A 17,181-nucleotide genomic window follows, 5' to 3' on the forward strand; every position below is an offset into this window, starting at 1 on the left:
TCAGCTCCTCTCACTGGATCTTCTGGGTTTATTCATAAAGGTTAAGAAACATCTCAAATGTAGCAGTCATTCCATATGTAGGATACATGTCATTAATGTTTCAAGGACAGTGATGGTTTAAATGATGCTAATTAATGCAAATAAAAAGCTAACGCAACCAGAAAATAGAAAAGTCTTTAACCAGGTTCTATACAGCACCAGCTTCCTTAGGAGTTGTCCTTCCCACCAAAACACAGTATTTTTCTTGGTCTCTACTTCTTCATTCCACGTTTATTCCTCAGGCAGGTAGGTCATAAAACCTCATTTCACAAGAGGTGCACAGAGATCGCACCTATGTGGTCTACTAGTTACCTTTGTACCATCATCTCCCTCACTCTAGCTGTATGTACAGTATGTCTGTCCCACCTGTACAGTAGTCCAAAGATATTGATGATATTCATAAAGAAAAATATATTATGTAATTTGCAAAAGACTAACACAACATTATGTTTAATCCAAATCCAATGGCATCTTTTACAATTTGTTGAAGTGGTTTAGTAGGAGACCACAGTTCTCTGGTACAGAATTGAGCAGTGCATTGCTGTTCAAGACAATTTGGTCATAAACTGCATCATACATTGAAATAATAGGCTATAAAAGCAGTCCAATAGCTGAATGTCTTGGTTGATGTCACTGGGAAATTTAAAGGTGAAGGTATTCCCTGATAATGTCAGCAGAAGGAATGTGTTAGGAGCGCTGTTTAAACTGAGCTTCAACTAGAAGAAAAGAAAATTTCAATTAGTGACAATCCATTACACTCCAGGAAAGTTGCTATTCTATGAGGCCAATATTTAAAATGAAGATCTCCAGAATAACATCAGAATAAAGTAATCTCTTTAGCGATCTATTGGCAAATTTAGCCCATATGAGAGTTTATCAAAACCTACAGTAATTAATATATTACAAATGGGGCTGATTCTAAGTTGTGATTAAAGTGCAAAAATTAGGGCAAGATGTAAAATGTGCAGTGCAAAAATTAGGGCAAGATGTAAAATGTGCAGAGAGATTAGAGATGGGAGGGAGGTGTATTAAATCTAAATTACAGTGTAAAAATAAACCTATCCAGTATTTGTGGGATACATGCAAAAGCAGCCAGTATTTACCCTGCATGCCAAAATCATAATGTATTTGCACCCCTTGTATTGTCCACGTGCAAAGTTACAACTTTTTTTTCCTTTGCTCTCCAATAGTTGTAATACTGCTAAATTATACTTATAGTAATAATGATAATACTACATTAAAAAACTCCAACAGTTAGCCATTCAAAGTTTTGTAATGCCTGGCTGCTGTACTAAAAATCACTATTTTAATAGTTTTGTTCTTAGTGAATAGTGATATACATTTTTTGCAAACTTGACAGTAGTGAATTAGAAAAAATATTTCTATACTGTATGGAAACTATGAAAAAGTTGGACAATTAAACGTGAGTTTCCAGTGTGGCTGCGCACATTCGGCCTGATTAATATTTGTATGCAAACCCCATGGTTTGCATACAAATACAATGTTTGGGGGTCTGCGCATTTGCAGAACTTGACTTGCGATGTCGCTCACAGTCCCTTGTCAGCCACGGGTTTTAGTATGAATTGCTGGCGCTTGGGATCCCGCCGCCCCCAGCATACCGGCGCCAGGATCTCGACCACCGGAATACTGGCAGCAGTGCGAGCGCAAAAGAGCCCCTTGCGGGCTATTTATTCTCCCTCCAGGGGTGTCATGGACACCCCAAGAGGGAGATTAGTTGTCAGGATTCCGGCGCCGGTATGCTGAGCGCCGAGATCCCGACAGCCAGTATACCAAGTGCCACCCGTCAGCCACAGTATGCTGTGGTGTTTGGGGGGCGGCACTCAGCACCGTTCTTCAAAATGGGTGGGGAATGTCATCCAGTTTTGAAGGTGTGACAGGTCCAGGGTCTGCGTCATAAGACACACATTTCCTGGACCACGGTGTCCGGATCCCACGGCCAGCCTGAATAAGCTTAAGCTTACACAGGCTGACCAGTGCCTGTAACCATTGCGAATCACAGACACAGCACTCGGATCCTTGCTAATGCCAACATGAGGCGTCTATCTCCTACAGACACTTCCTGCTGCACTGTTCCTCTTCCTCTTCCTCGCGGCACTGAGATTCCATAGAAACATGAATCTGGCCCATTGTGTGTAATTATGGGAGGAATCCCTTGCTTGTTTTTCACCCATATCTCTATTGTGTAAGCAACAACCACCTGCCTGGATAACCCATGTTTATATTACCATGCAAATCTGACAGAACTTTGTGGATAATTGAATCTCCCTGTAAATATGTTATATCACCAAATCCCTAACACAAATTATACTTCTATTGTATTTACTTGGCATATCAGTTACAGATGGGTCCGCATACACCTATCCTCAAATCGCACCAAATAGTCCCAACTAGCGTGCCATGGACATTGCGCCTTAGCTGAGCCAAAACACTAATCCTAAGTGCCTAGTACACTATAAGCTAACGAAGGCAAAAAATTTAAGGAAAAAGTAGAACAATGGAGTAAAAAGTAGACACCTCAAGGAAAAAGTACACAATCTAGTGCAATAAGGCAAGATAATCTGGTGTAAAAGACAGGTGACATGCATCATTATGCTGTAGCTGCGACTTTACACTAACTCCCTTGCAACAACAACAAAAAAAGGCTGATCCTAGAGTATCTAGTACACGATAACTAAGATGAAAAAGAGAAGTACCAACAGTGAGGAAGAAGTGCTCGGCACAGGAAGTGTGCCAGACATACTGCGCCACATGACATAAAAACGATAGGACACATCTGTAGATGTATTAAAAGCTATTTAGCATATGTTCTAATACTATTCAAATTACTATTATTTTGTTCACTCTATTTTGTCTTTACAATGCAATTTTTTTCTACTACATTCAACACATTTTGTATCTATAACTAGATTCTGAGGTTCAGTGATCAGGCTGCAGCAGTATTCAGCATCGGGAGTTAGTGGTTTCATAAAGACAAAACACTAAACAGAAGATAATAAAGTAAAGGTGCATTCTCACTATGCGATAGGGACTAGGTCGGTATCGCAAGCATATAATGACTGTGGTTGTGATACTGGCTTTGTCCGATTTTGGCTGTCAATTTTTACAATCTTTTCTACGAGACAGTCAAAATTGACTTGCCTGCACAGTCTATCTAGGCATGCGAAACCGACCGCGCATCAGTATCGCATCGAGATCACAAGGTGACTTTCACCTTGCGATCTGCACACACTTTCTTTGCGATTTTAATTATATAGTCAAAATCGCAAAGAAATATCTCACCGTGTGTACACACCATCATGCTGAAAGCATAGAAGTGTAAATATAACAACAGTTCATCTTAAAATACATAAAAGGAGTAAATGAAGGAGAAGCAGTGTAGTAGAGACTAGTCCCTGCTGGAGAGGAAGGGGAGTGAGGGATATTGAAACAAAAGTAACATTTAGGGCAGAGGTTCACAAACTGTGCCGTGGCTCCCTGGGGTGCCTCGGGACACTTGCCGGAGTGCCTTGGATTGGTGATCCAGGACCAATTTAAATGATTTATGATCAATATAATAGACAAAACCAGCGCTGGTGGCTGCTTATCATAAAATATGTGGACAAACAGAAGCAATTCCTGTCCCACACCACACAATTGAACCTAAGGATAACATATAAAGACAATTTACTTTATTTAATATTTATTCTAAATCTCTCAATAAAAAACTTTTGGCCTAGGGGTGCCGTGAAAAAAATTCTGATACCCTAGGGCGCCGTGATTCAAAACAGTTTGGCAAACACTGATTTAGGGTATAAAGAACAGGTGGGTACAAGAGATGTAAAAAACATCAATACAATATATACACTATTGCCTTTTTTTAACACTATCAGGACATTGGGGCTAAAAGTAATTAACCCTCTGGCATGTTCTGCTCATTTTACTTACCAAGATCTGTAGAAGTCACTTACAGTATGTACTGACTGCCTTCACTTGCTGTCATTTTGATTCATAAGTCAGATGCCTTTATTACAGTTCAGTACACTGTAACAAGGCGGTGTCGCTGGGATCTCCCACTGATGTGTTTCCTCGCACTAGCGTTTGTCTAAGAACTGGGCAACAGACTGATCCCTGCTCCGTCCTCCAACCTCTCCCCCTTCTCTGTACAATCCTTTCTTTCAACCTCAATTTCTTTACCTCAGTTTGTTTAACTGCTTAGAAAAAATATTCCCTTTTCTTTGACAGGAAAATGGATCTTCATTTTCATTAATACAGCATTGCTACTGACTTTCTAAAAACTACTGTATATAAATGGAGTGCAAATACTTTTAAAACCGATTCACCACATTTACAGAGAAGAGAAAAGAAGCAGAGTAGGGAGAAGTAATTTTACCTGTGGATTCTCGCATAGTCATGGGCAGGCTGATCACCTTCTTGAAAACTTTGAGCCAGCTTTCCCGTTCAGTCTCACTCTCACATGTAAATAGATAAGTACGCTCAGGGGTAGTAAAAGATATACCGTAGTGCCATAAGCTGCTTGTGACCGTCTGTGACTTTACCTGGTACCCATTCTCACTGCTGCCCAAAAACACCTCTCCTTTTGCAAAAGCATCCTGAGAACAGGAACATATTGTTATTTAATTTCCTGCACCCTTACAATGGTCATACATGATACAGAAACAAACGCTGTACACGCCAAAGAGAGGTTTTCTACACATGGTCATTTTGATTCTTTATTGGACATAAGACATTTTTACATGTATATATATACAGTCAGGACCATAAATATTGGGACAGCAACACAATTCTCATATTTTGGGCTCTATACACCACCACAATGGATTTGAAATAAAACAAACAAGATGTGCTTTAACTGCAGAGTTTCCGCTTTAATTTGAGGGTATTTACATCAAATCAGGTGAACAATGTAGGAATTACAACGGTTTCTATATGTGCCTCCCACTTTTTAAGTGACCAAAAGTAATAGAACAATCGACTCAAAAGCTATTTCATGGACAGGAGTGGGCTATTCCCTCGTTATTTCATCATCAATTAAGCATGTAAATGGTCTGGAGTAGATTCCAGGTGTGACATTTGCATTTGGAATCAATTGATGTTGGCTCTCAATATGAGTTCCAAAGAGCTGCCACTATCAGTGAAGCACGCCATCATTAGGCTGAAAAATCTAAACAAACCCATCAGAGAGATAGCAAAAACATTATGTGTGGCCAAATCAACTTTTTGGAACATTCTTAAAAAGAAAGAATGCTCCGGAGAGCTCAGCAACACCAAAAGACCCAGAAGACCACGGAAAAAATAAGATTTTACTTACCGGTAAATCTATTTCTCGTAGTCCGTAGTGGATGCTGGGGACTCCGTAAGGACCATGGGGATAGACGGGCTCCACAGGAGATATGGGCACTTTAAGAAAGAATTCAGGTTCTGGTGTGCTCTGGCTCCTCCCTCTATGCCCCTCCTCCAGACCTCAGTTAGAGAAACTGTGCCCAGAGGAGCTGACAGTACAAGGAAAGGATTTTGGTAATCCAGGGCAAGATTCATACCAGTCACACCAATCACACCGTATAACTTGTGATAAACTTACCCAGTTAACAGTATGAACAACAACAGAGCATCAGGTCAACCCTGATGCAACCATAACATAACCCTTATTGAAGCAATAACTCTATACAAGTATTGCAACAGAATTCCGCACTTGGGACGGGCGCCCAGCATCCACTACGGACTACGAGAAATAGATTTACCGGTAAGTAAAATCTTATTTTCTCTAACGTCCTAGTGGATGCTGGGGACTCTGTAAGGACCATGGGGATTATACCAAAGCTCCCAAACGGGCGGGAGAGTGCGGATGACTCTGCAGCACTGATTGAGCAAACACAAGGTCCTCCTCAGCCAGGGTATCAAACTTGTAAAACTTTGCAAAAGTGTTTGAACCTGACCAAGTAGCCGCTCGGCAAAGCTGTAATGCCGAGACCCCTCGGGCAGCCGCCCAAGAAGAGCCCACCTTCCTCGTGGAATGGGCCTTAACTGATTTAGGCAGCGGCAATCCAGACGCAGAATGAGCCTGCTGAATCGTGTTACAGATCCAGCGAGCAATAGTTTGCTTTGAAGCAGGAGCACCAAGCTTGTTGGAAGCATACAGGATAAACAAAGATTCTGTTTTCCTGACCCTAGCCGTTCTGGCTACATAAACCTTCAAAGCCCTGACCACATCAAGTAACTCGGAATCCTCCAAGTCAGTAGTAGCCACAGGCACCACAATAGGTTTGTTTATATGAAAGGATGAAACCACTTTCGGCAGAAATTGTGGACGGATCCGCAATTCTGCTCTATCTGCATGGAAAACCAGATAGGGGCTTTTATGTGACAAAGCCGCCAACTCTGACACACGCCTAGCCGAAGCCAAGGCTAATAGCATGACCACCTTCCACGTGAGATGTTTCAACTCCACCGTTTTGAGTGGTTCAAACCAGTGGGATTTCAGGAAACCCAACACCACGTTAAGATCCCACGGTGCCACTGGAGGCACAAAAGGGGGCTGGATATGCAGCACTCCCTTTACAAACGTCTGAACTTCAGGTAGAGAAGTCAACTCTTTTTGAAAGCAAATGGATAGGGACAAAATCTGGACCTTAATGGAACCCAATTTTAGGCTCAAATTCACTCCTGACTGTAGGAAGTGAAGGAAACGGCCCAGCTGGAATTCCTCCGTAGGGGCATTCCTGGCCTCACACCAAGCAACATATTTTTGCCATATACGGTGATAATGTTGAGCTGTCACGTCCTTCCTAGCCTTTATTAGAGTAGGAATGACCTCATCCGGAATGCCTTTCTCTGCTAGGATCCGGCGTTCAACCGCCATGCCGTCAAACGCAGCCGTGGTAAGTCTTGGAACAGACAGGGCCCCTGTTGCAACAAGTCCTGTCTTAGAGGAAGAGGCCACGGGTCCTCGGTGAGCATTTCTTGCAGATCTGGATACCAAGTCCTTCGTGGCCAATCTGGAACAATGAGTATTGTTCTCACTCCTCTTTTTCTTATTATTCTCAGCACCTTGGGTATGAGAGGAAGAGGAGGAAATACATAGACCGACTGGAACACCCACGGTGTCACCAGGGCGTCTACAGCTATCGCCTAAGGGTCTCTTGACCTGGCGCAATACCTCTGTCGTTTTTTGTTGAGGCGGGATGCCATCATGTCCACCTGTGGCAGTTCCCACCGACTTGCAATCTGTGCGAAGACTTCCTGATGAAGTCCCCACTCTCCCGGGTGGAGGTTGTGTCTGCTGAGGAAGTCTGCTTCCCAGTTGTCCACTCCCGGGATGAACACTGCTGACAGTGCGCTTACGTGATTTTCCGCCCAGCGAAGATTTCTGGTGGCTTCCGCCATCGCCACCCTGCTCCTTGTGCCGCCTTGTCGGTTTACATGAGCCACTGCGGTGATGTTGTCTGACTGAATCAGAACCGGTTGGTCGCGAAGCAGGGTCTCCGCTTGACGTAGGGCGTTGTATATGGCCCTTAGTTCCAGGATGTTGATGTGAAGGCAAGTCTCCTGACTTGACCACAGACCTTGGAAATTTCTTCCCTGTGTGACTGCTCCCCACCCTCGGAGGCTTGCATCTGTGGTCACCAGGACCCAGTCCTGAATGCCGAATCTGCGGCCCTCAAGAAGGTGAGCACTCTGCAGCCACCACAGGAGAGACACCCTGGCCCTGGGGGATAGGGTGATTAACAGATGCATATGAAGATGTGATCCGGACCACTTGTCCAGTAATTCCCATTGAGAGGTCCTCGCATGGAACCTGCCGAAGGGAATGGCTTCGTATGATGCCACCATCTTTCCCAGGACTCGAGTGCAGTGATGCACTGACACCTGTTTTGGTTTTAATAGGTTCCTGACCAGTGTCATGAGTTCCTGAGCTTTCTCTATCGGGAGATAAACCCTTTTCTGGTCTGTGTCTAGAATCATGCCTAGGAAAGGCAGACGAGTCGTAGGAACCAACTGCGACTTTGGAATATTTAGAATCCAGCAGTGTTGCCGTAACACTTCCAGAGAAAGTGCTACGCTGATCAGCAACTGTTCTCTTGATCTCGCTTTTATGAGGAGATCGTCCAAGTATGGGATAATTGTGACCCCTTGCTTCCGCAGGAGCACCATCATTTCCGCCATTACCTTGGTAAATATTCTCGGAGCCCTGGAGAGACCAAACGGCAACGTCTGAAATTGGTAATGACAATCCTGTACCACAAATCTGAGGTACGCCTGATGAGGTGGATAAATGGGGACATGAAGGTATGCATCCTTTATGTCCAGAGACACCATAAAATCCCCCCCTTCCAGGCTTGCGATGACCACTCTCAGCGATTCCATCTTGAACTTGAACCTTTTCAGGTACATGTTCAGGGAATTTAAATTCAATATGGGTCTGACCGAACCGTCCGGTTTCAGGACTACAAACATGGTCGAATAATAGCCCCTTCCTTGTTGAAGGAGGGGGAACCTTGACCACCACCTGTTGAAGATACAATTTGTGAATTGCAGTTAACACTATTTCCCTCTCGTGGGGGGAAGCTGGCAGGGCCGATTTGAGGTATCGGTGAGGGGGCATCTCTGCGAATTCCAGCTTGTATCCCTGAGACACAATATCTATTGCCCAGGGATCCAACTGGGAGTGAACCCACTTGTGGCTGAAATTTCGAAGACGTGCCCCCACCGGGCCTAGCTCCGCCTGTGGAGCCCCAGCATCATGCGGTGGATTTTGTGGAAGCCGGGGAGGACTTCTGTTCCTGGGAACTAGCTGTGTTGTGCAGCTTCTTTCCTCTGCCCCTGTCTCTGGCAAGAAAGGACGCACCTCGGACTTTCTTGTTTTTCTGTGATCGAAAGGACTGCATTTGATAATACGGTGCTCTCTTAGGCTGTGAGGAAACATATGGCAAAAAATTTGACTTTCCAGCAGTAGCTGTGGAGACCAGGTCTGAGAGACCCTCCCCAAATAATTCCTCACCCTTGTAAGGTAAAACCTCCATATGCCTTTTTGAGTCGGCATCACCTGTCCATTGCCGAGTCCACAGGACCCTTCTGGCAGAAATTGACATAGCATTTATTCTAGAACCCAGCAGACTAATGTCTCTTTGAGCATCTCTCATATATAGGACAGCGTCTTTAATATGCCCCAAGGTCAACAATATAGTATCCTTGTCTAAGGTATCATATTTCTCAGATAAGGTATCCGTCCATGCTGCTACAGCACTACACACCCAGGCCGACGCGATCGCCGGCCTCAGCAAGGTACCCGAATGTGTATAAATGGACTTCAGGGTAACCTCCTGTTTGTGATCCGCAGCATCTCTGAGGGCAGCCGTATCCTGTGACGGCAGGGCTACCTTCTTGGATAAGCGTGTTAAAGCTTTGTCCACCTTAGGGGAGGATTCCCAGCGCAACCTGTCCGTTGGCGGGAAAGGATACGCCATAAGAATCCTTTTGGAGATCTGCAGTTTTTTATCTGGAGATTCCCAAGCCTTTTCACATAACTCATTTAGTTCGTGTGAGGGGGGAAAGGTTACCTCCGGCTTCTTTTCCCCATACATATGCACCCTCTTGTCAGGGACTGGGGTTTCCTCTGATGTGCAACACATCCTTAATTGCTATAATCATATAACGGATGGATTTAGCCAATTTAGGCTGTAACTTTGCATCATCGTAATCGACACTGGAGTCAGAATCCATGTCGGTATCTGTGTCAACAATTTGGGATAGTGGGCGCTTCTGAGACCCTCACGGCCTCTGCGACATAGGATCAGGCACGGGTTGAGACCCTGACTGTCCTGATGCTTCAGCTTTTTCTAACCTTTTATGCAAGGAATTAACATTATCATTTAAAACCTTCCACATATCCATCCAATCAGGTGTCGGCGCCGTCGGCGGAGACACCACATTCATTTGCTCCCGCTCTGCTTCCACATAGCCTTCCTCGTCAAACATGTCGACACAAGCGTACCGACACACCACACACACAGGGAATGCCCTTTTTGAAGACAGTTCCCCCACAAGGCCCTTTGGAGAGACAGAGAGAGAGTATGCCAGCACACACCCCAGCGCTATAAACCCAGGAATAACACAGTAACTTAATGTTAACCCAGTAGCTGCTGTTTATATTGATATTTGCGCCTAATTATGTGCCCCCCCTCGCTTTTTACACTCTAACTACGGTGTATCTGCAGGGGAGAGCCTGGGGAACTTCCTCTCAGCGGAGCTGTGGAGAAAAAATGGCGCTGGTGAGTGCTGAGGAAGAAGCCCCGCCCCCTCGACAGCGGGCTTCTGTCCCGCTTAAATATGCATTTCCTTGGCGGGGGCTCATACATATATACAGTGCCCAACTGTATATATGTTTACTTTTGCCAAAAAGAGGTCCAAATGCTGCCCAGGGCGCCCCCCCCCCCCCCCTGCGCCCTGCACCCTTACAGTGACCGGAGTATGTGAGGTGTGTGGGAGCAATGGCGCACAGCTGCAGTGCTGTGTGTTACCTCAGTGAAGAACGGAGTCTTCTGCCGCCGATTTGAAGTCTTCTTGCTTCTCATACTCACCCGGCTTCTGTCTTCCGGCTCTGCGAGGGGGACGGTGGCGCGGCTCTGGGATCGGACGGCGAGGGTGAGATCCTGCGTACGATGCCTCTGGAGCTAATGGTGTCCAGTAGCCTAAGAAGCAGGACCTAGCTTCAGAGAGTAGGGCTGCTTCTCTCCCCTCTGTCCCACGATGCAGGGAGTCTGTTGCCAGCAGAGCTCCCTGAAATAAAAAACCTAACAAAATACTTTCACTCAGCAAACTCAGGAGAGCTCACTGAAAAGCACCCAGCTCGTCTGGGCACAGTATCAAACTGAGGTCTGGAGGAGGGGCATAGAGGGAGGAGCCAGAGCACACCAGAACCTAAATTCTTTCTTAAAGTGCCCATGTCTCCTGCGGAGCCCGTCTATCCCCATGGTCCTTACGGAGTCCCCAGCATCCACTAGGACATTAGAGAAAACAGTGGTGGATCACAGTTGCCCAGATCAAGAACACTCTCCAGGAGGTAGGTGTATATGTGTCAAATTGAACAATCAAGAGAAGACTTCACAAGAGTGAATATAGAGGGTTCACCACAAGATGTAAACCATTGGTGAGCCACAAAAACAGGAAGACCAGATTAGACTTTGCCAAACAACATCTAAAAAAGCCTTTACAGTTCTGGAACAACATCCTATGGACAGATGAGACAAAGATCAACTTGTACCAGAGTGACGGGAAGAGAAGAGTATGGAGAAGGAAAGGAACTGCTCATGATCCAAAACATACCATCTCATCAGTGAAGCATGGTGGTAGTGTCATGGCGTGGGCATGTATGGCTGCCAATGGAACTGGTTCCCTTGTATTTATTGATAATGTGACTGCTGACAAAAGCAGCAGAATGAACTCTGAATTGTTTCGGGCAATATTATCAGTCAAATGCTTCAGAACTCATTGGACGGCGCTTCACAGTGCAGATCGACAATGACCCGAAGCATACTGCAAAAGCAACCAAAGAGTTTTTTTAAGGCAAATAAGTGGAATGTTATGCAATGGCCAAGTCAATCACCTGACCTGAATCCGATTGAGCATGCATTTCACTTGATGACGACAAAACTGAAGTGAAAATGCCGCATGAACAAGCAGGAACTGAAGATATTTGCAGTAGAGGCCTGGCAGAGCAACACCAGGGATGAAACCCAGCGTCTGGTGATGTCTATGCGTTCCAGACTTCAGGCTGTAATTGACTGCAAAGGATTTGCAACAAAGTACTAAAAAGTTAAAGTTTGATTTAGGATTGTTTAGTTTGTCCCATTACTTTTGGTCCCTTAAAAAGTGGGAGGCACATATAGAAACCATTGTAATTCCTACACCGTTCACATGATTTGGATGTAAGTACCCTCAAATTAAAGCGGATAGACTGCAGCTAAAGCACATCTTGTTTGTTTCATTTCAAATCCATTGTGGTGGTGTATAGAGACCAAAATATGAGAATTGTGTCGATGTCCCAATATTTATGGACCTGACTGTGTGTGTGTATATAGATATATAGATATATATAGATATACATACATACATACTAAACTATAATCTGTCCCCTTTATTACAGCGGTGAGGGCAGGGGGGCTCCAAAGGCACATGTCCATCTCAGGACATGCCACTCTTGATTGACTGCCATTACAGATAGGCAGGGGTAACAGATATGGCCCAGTTCTCTGCCCCCTATCACTTAACACCCTTATTTTAAAAATTACCTCTTAAGTGGTCCCGACACAATGGGGGGAATTCAACTGTTTTGTGGGCGCCATGCAACCCACACAGCAATTTAATTGTTTCTCAGATCGGGCACATATACCATAGGTCTATTTAGGTGCAACGTCTGAAAAGCAATGGATGCCCAGCACCGATACAAGCAATTAAATATTGCCCCATCTAAAGTGGCAGCTGATCAGGTGCGCTCAAACAATTGTCCCCAATATGTTTAAAATGGGTAGTTGCTAATTAAACCACTGAGCTTGAGGGGCACTAGGCAACCTTAAAAGTAAGAAGTTTTCATCATAACTTTCCCAGTGGGAAAAAGAAAAGCATTCAAGACATGGATTACATTGATGGGTTCCCCAGCCTGACCTCATCTTAAGTCCCCCATACATGACCAAGCAATTGGGACAATTTGGTGTTTTGCAGATGATTGTATCAAAAAATCTGCAATGTATGGGGTTCACAGATCGCAAATACCAACCAAAAAGTGATTGGGATTGTTCAATCAGGTTGTCCAACATGGTTGATTTCACAGATCAATTGGGGCTGTAGATTGCTAGTGTATGGTAACAATCAGCAGATTGGTGGATTGGGGAATCTTTACATCTGGGGAAAAATCTCAGAATCTGCCAATTTTTGTGATTTGTGATGCATTGGGCCTTAACATGGTACATTTGCCTGATAAATCCAGCTATTCTATGAAGTGATAGGAAAAACCCTATGTCCTCATTATTAAAGCAGCTCTTTATTTAATGAAGTTTTCTGTTATGTCTGATAGACAGGGCCGGATTAAGGTCTGTGGGGGCCCCTGGGCAACAAATTTGTGGGGCCCCCACACACAGTCCTCACAACTGCAAAAAAAAACATGGGAGTAGGAGTACAGCATTTACCTGTCTCCTCTCCGTCCTCTTCGGCAGCTGAGCTGTTCCTTTACTGCTGCGGCCGCCGAGGAGCTTCACTCACAGCAGTGTGAAGTCTCGCGAGATAATGTGAAATCTCACTAGACTTCACACTGCAGTGAGTGAAGCCCCTCGGCAGCTGCAGCTGTAATGGAACGTCTCAGCTGCCGAGGAGGACGGAGAGGAGACAGGTAAATGCTGTACTTCTACTCCGATGTTTTTTTGCAGTTGTGAGGACAGTGTGTGGGGGCCCCCGGGATGACCGCCCCTTCCGCCCCACCGTTAATCCGGCTCCGCTGATCGAGCAAATGTGATGGTGTCACATTAATACTTTGTATCCTGAATTCTCTATTTATTAAACTGTATTAGTTATTAGAAAACGTGTTAATAGGAAATTAGGTGTGGCAAAAACACCAATAATGAGATAAAATTCAATGAACTAAGGAACAGGGGAAAAAACACAGCATAAAATGAAAGGACCCCTTCTCACAGATGTGTCCTCATACACCTAACCCTGTTGCACCACATGGTGCAAGATGCCTGATTCCTGTGCTGTGCTTTTTCCACAATTTAGCTACTTTTTTTTCTCAATTTTGCATCTAAGTTCGAATACAATGTACTAGGTAACTAGGATTAGTATTTCTGTTATGTAGGAATTAGTATAAAGTCACAGATAAAGCATAACAATGCACGGACCAGGTCACTCGTAGCAGATCTGTATTTGCATTTTTACCCTACATTGGGGTATATTTACAAAGATTCGTGTTTTTGCCGTTTTGAAGGGTGTTTGAACTCGAATGGTATCGGGTACATTTTACTGCAACTTTTTGAATCCTGATACGATCATTCACTAAGCTGCCGACTTTTCCCAATTCGTTTTTTCCGATGTCGATGTGATTCGTAATGTTAGGCAGTGTTTTACGGGAGTGATGAGTAAAACACTGCCTGACAAAACACAAGTAATCCCGGCCGGATCTGTGAGATCCGTGCAGGGCTTCATTGTGTTCCTTTAAAAGGTGTTTAAAGTCGTTAAAAATCAGAAAAAAATTGCGTGGGGTCCCCCCTCCTAAGCACAACCAGCCTCGGGCTCTTTGAGCCGGTCCTGGTTGTCAAAATATGGGGAAAAAAATGACAGGGGTTCCCCCATATTTTATCAACCAGCACCGGGCTCTGCGCCTGGTCCTGGTTCCAAAAATACGGGGGACAAAAAGCGTAGGGGTCCCCCGTATTTTTTAAACCAGCACCGGGCTCCACTAGCCAGGTACATAATGCCACAGCCGGGGGACACTTTTATACTGGTCCCTGCGGCCCTGGCATTACATACCCAACTAGTCACCCCTGGCCGGGGTACCCTGGAGGAGTGGGTACCCCTTAAATCAAGGGGTCCCCCCTTCCAGCCACCCAAGGGCCATGGGTGAAGCCCGAGGCTGTCCCCCCCATCCAAGGGCGGCGGATGGGGGGCTGATAGCCATGTGTAAAAAATGTGAATATTGTTTTTAGTAGCAGTACTACAAGTCCCAGCAAGCCTCCCCCGCAAGCTGGTACTTGGAGAACCACAAGTACCAGCATGCGGTTGAAAACCTGGCCCGCTGGTACCTGTAGTACTACTACTAAAAAAATACCCCAAAAAATACAGGACACACACACCATGAAAGTATAAGTTTATTACATACATGCACACCTCCATACATACATACTTACCTATGTTCCCACGAGGCTCGGTCCTCTTCTCCATGTAGAATCCTTGGGGGACCTGTGAAAAAAATTATACTCACATAATCCAGTGTAGATTGTGTCCAAAGTATAATCCACGTACTTGGCAAAACAAAAAAACGGAAACCCGACCACGCACTGAAAGGGGTCCCATGTTTACACATGGGACCCCTTTCTCCGACTGCCAGGACCCCCCCTGACTCCTGTCAAAGAGGGTCCCTTCAGGCAATCAGGGAGCACCACGTCGTGGCACTCTCCTGATTGGCTGTGTGCTCCTGTAGTGTCTGTGAGGCAGCACACGGCACAGATACAAAGTAGCGCCTTTGCGCTCCATTGTAGCCAATGGTGGGAACTTTGCGGTCAGCGGTGAGGTTACTTTTGGTCAACCGCTGACCGAAACTCGAATTCTTAGTACATTTTGGCCATTGTGTGCTTTTTCTTACATTTTGTTACTTTCTCCTACATTGTGCTATTTTTTTCTCAGTCGTGTGTCGGGTCTATTTACTAAGCCTTGGACGGAGATAAAGTGGACACAGCTAAAGTACCAGCCAACCAGCTCCTAACTGTCATTTTTCAAACCCAGCCTGTGACATGGCAGTTAGGAGCTGATTGGCTGGTCATTTATATCGTCCTCTTTATCTCCGTTTAAGGCGTAGTCAATAGACCCTCTTATGCAGGGGTTAAAGTGAGCCGGAACGGGTGGAACTGCGTTCCGTCAGTTCCACTTGGAGATGGAATGCAGCTCCGCCTCCTGAGGCTCACCTAACCTGATGTGTGCCCAGCGCCGCAGGGAGATGCTGGGCGTTCGCTGAGATTGTGTTACCAGCGGGCGCCCTGCTCCTTCTGCACAGCGGAAGCTCCGGCTTCCGGCTCTGTCAGTGCGCGCTATGGTAGAGACGTCATGATGTCTCTCTCATAGTGCTGAGGAGCGGACGCCAGGAGGATCACAGCGGTCGGATGCGGGAGCAGGGCTTGGTAAGTATGGTGTTTTTTTTTTTTTTTTAAACATATGTATGAGTGAGTGTATTAGCGGCGCGTCTACTGGGGGCAAACTACAGGGGGGCAAACTACAAGGAGGCAAACTACAGGGGCACATTACTACTGAGGGCATAACTACAGGGGTGCATTACTACTGGGGGCATAACTACAAGGGGCAAGCTACTGGGGGGCATAACTACGGGGGGCATTACTACTGGGGCATAACTACAGTGGGGCATTACTACTTGGGGGCAAACTACTGGGGGCATTACTACTTGGGGGCTAAACTACAGGGGGGCAAACTACAGGGGAGCAAACTACAGGGGAGCAAACTACAGGGGAGCAAACTACAGGGGAGCATTACTACTGGGGGCTACACTACAAGGGGGTTACACTACTGGGGGCTACACTACTGGGGGCTACACTACTTGGGGCAAGCTACTGGGGCAAGCTACATAGGGCTAAACTACAGGGGCTAACTACTGGGGGGCTAACTACAAGGGGGCAAGCTACTGGGGGCATTACTACTTGGGGGCAAGCTACAGGGGCACATTACTACTGAGGGCGTAACTACAGGGGCGCATTACTACTGGGGGCATAACTACAAGGGGCAAGCTACTGGGGGGCATAACTACGGGGGGCAAACTACAGGGGCGCATTACTACTGGGGCATAACTACAGTGGGGCATTACTACTTGGGGGCAAACTACTGGGGGCATAACTACTGGGGGCATTACTACTTGGGGGCTAAACTACAGGGGGGCAAACTACAGGGGAGCAAACTACAGGGGAGCAAACTACAGGGGAGCATTACTACTGGGGGTTACACTACTGGGGGCTACACTACTGGGGGCTACACTACTTGGGGAAAGCTACTGGGGCAAGCTACATAGGGCTAAACTACAGGGGCTAACTACTGGGGGGCTAACTACAAGGGGGCAAGCTACTGGGGGCATTCCTACTTGGGGGCAAACTACAGGGGGGCATTACTACTGGGGGACTAAACTACAAGGGGGCTACACTACTTGGGTCTAAACTACTGGGGGCAAGCTACATGGGGCTAAACTACAGGGGCTAACTACTGGGGGCTACACTACTGGAGGCTACACTACTTGGGGCAAGCAACATGGGGCTAAACTACAGGGGCTAACTACTGGGGGCTAACTACAAGGGGGCAAGCTACTGGGGGCATTACTATTTGGGGGCAAACTACAGGGGGGCATTACTACTGGGGGCTAAACTA

At 45.9% G+C, this 17,181-nt stretch overlaps 1 protein-coding gene across 3 annotated transcripts in view; it reads right to left on the bottom strand.

Moving 5' to 3' along the window:
• Position 1: 1 nt before the first annotated feature.
• LOC134958135 (arf-GAP with dual PH domain-containing protein 1-like) overlaps positions 2-17,181 on the bottom strand; it is a 120,107-nt gene continuing 102,927 nt past the window's right edge. For 2 of the 3 annotated variants that reach the window (XM_063940518.1, XM_063940517.1), the window contains exons 10-11: positions 4,430-4,649; positions 3-755 (exon numbers count right to left, since the gene is read on the bottom strand). In XM_063940518.1, the coding sequence (XP_063796588.1) occupies positions 727-755; positions 4,430-4,649 (249 nt within the window). In that variant the 3' untranslated portion in view covers positions 3-726. Of the gene's footprint in view, positions 756-4,429; positions 4,650-17,181 lie in introns of all 3 variants that reach the window. The other variant, XM_063940516.1, reaches the window with a different exon arrangement.

This window comes from Pseudophryne corroboree, chromosome 9, assembly GCF_028390025.1.
Source record: "Pseudophryne corroboree isolate aPseCor3 chromosome 9, aPseCor3.hap2, whole genome shotgun sequence".
Lineage (NCBI taxonomy): Eukaryota > Metazoa > Chordata > Amphibia > Anura > Myobatrachidae > Pseudophryne > Pseudophryne corroboree.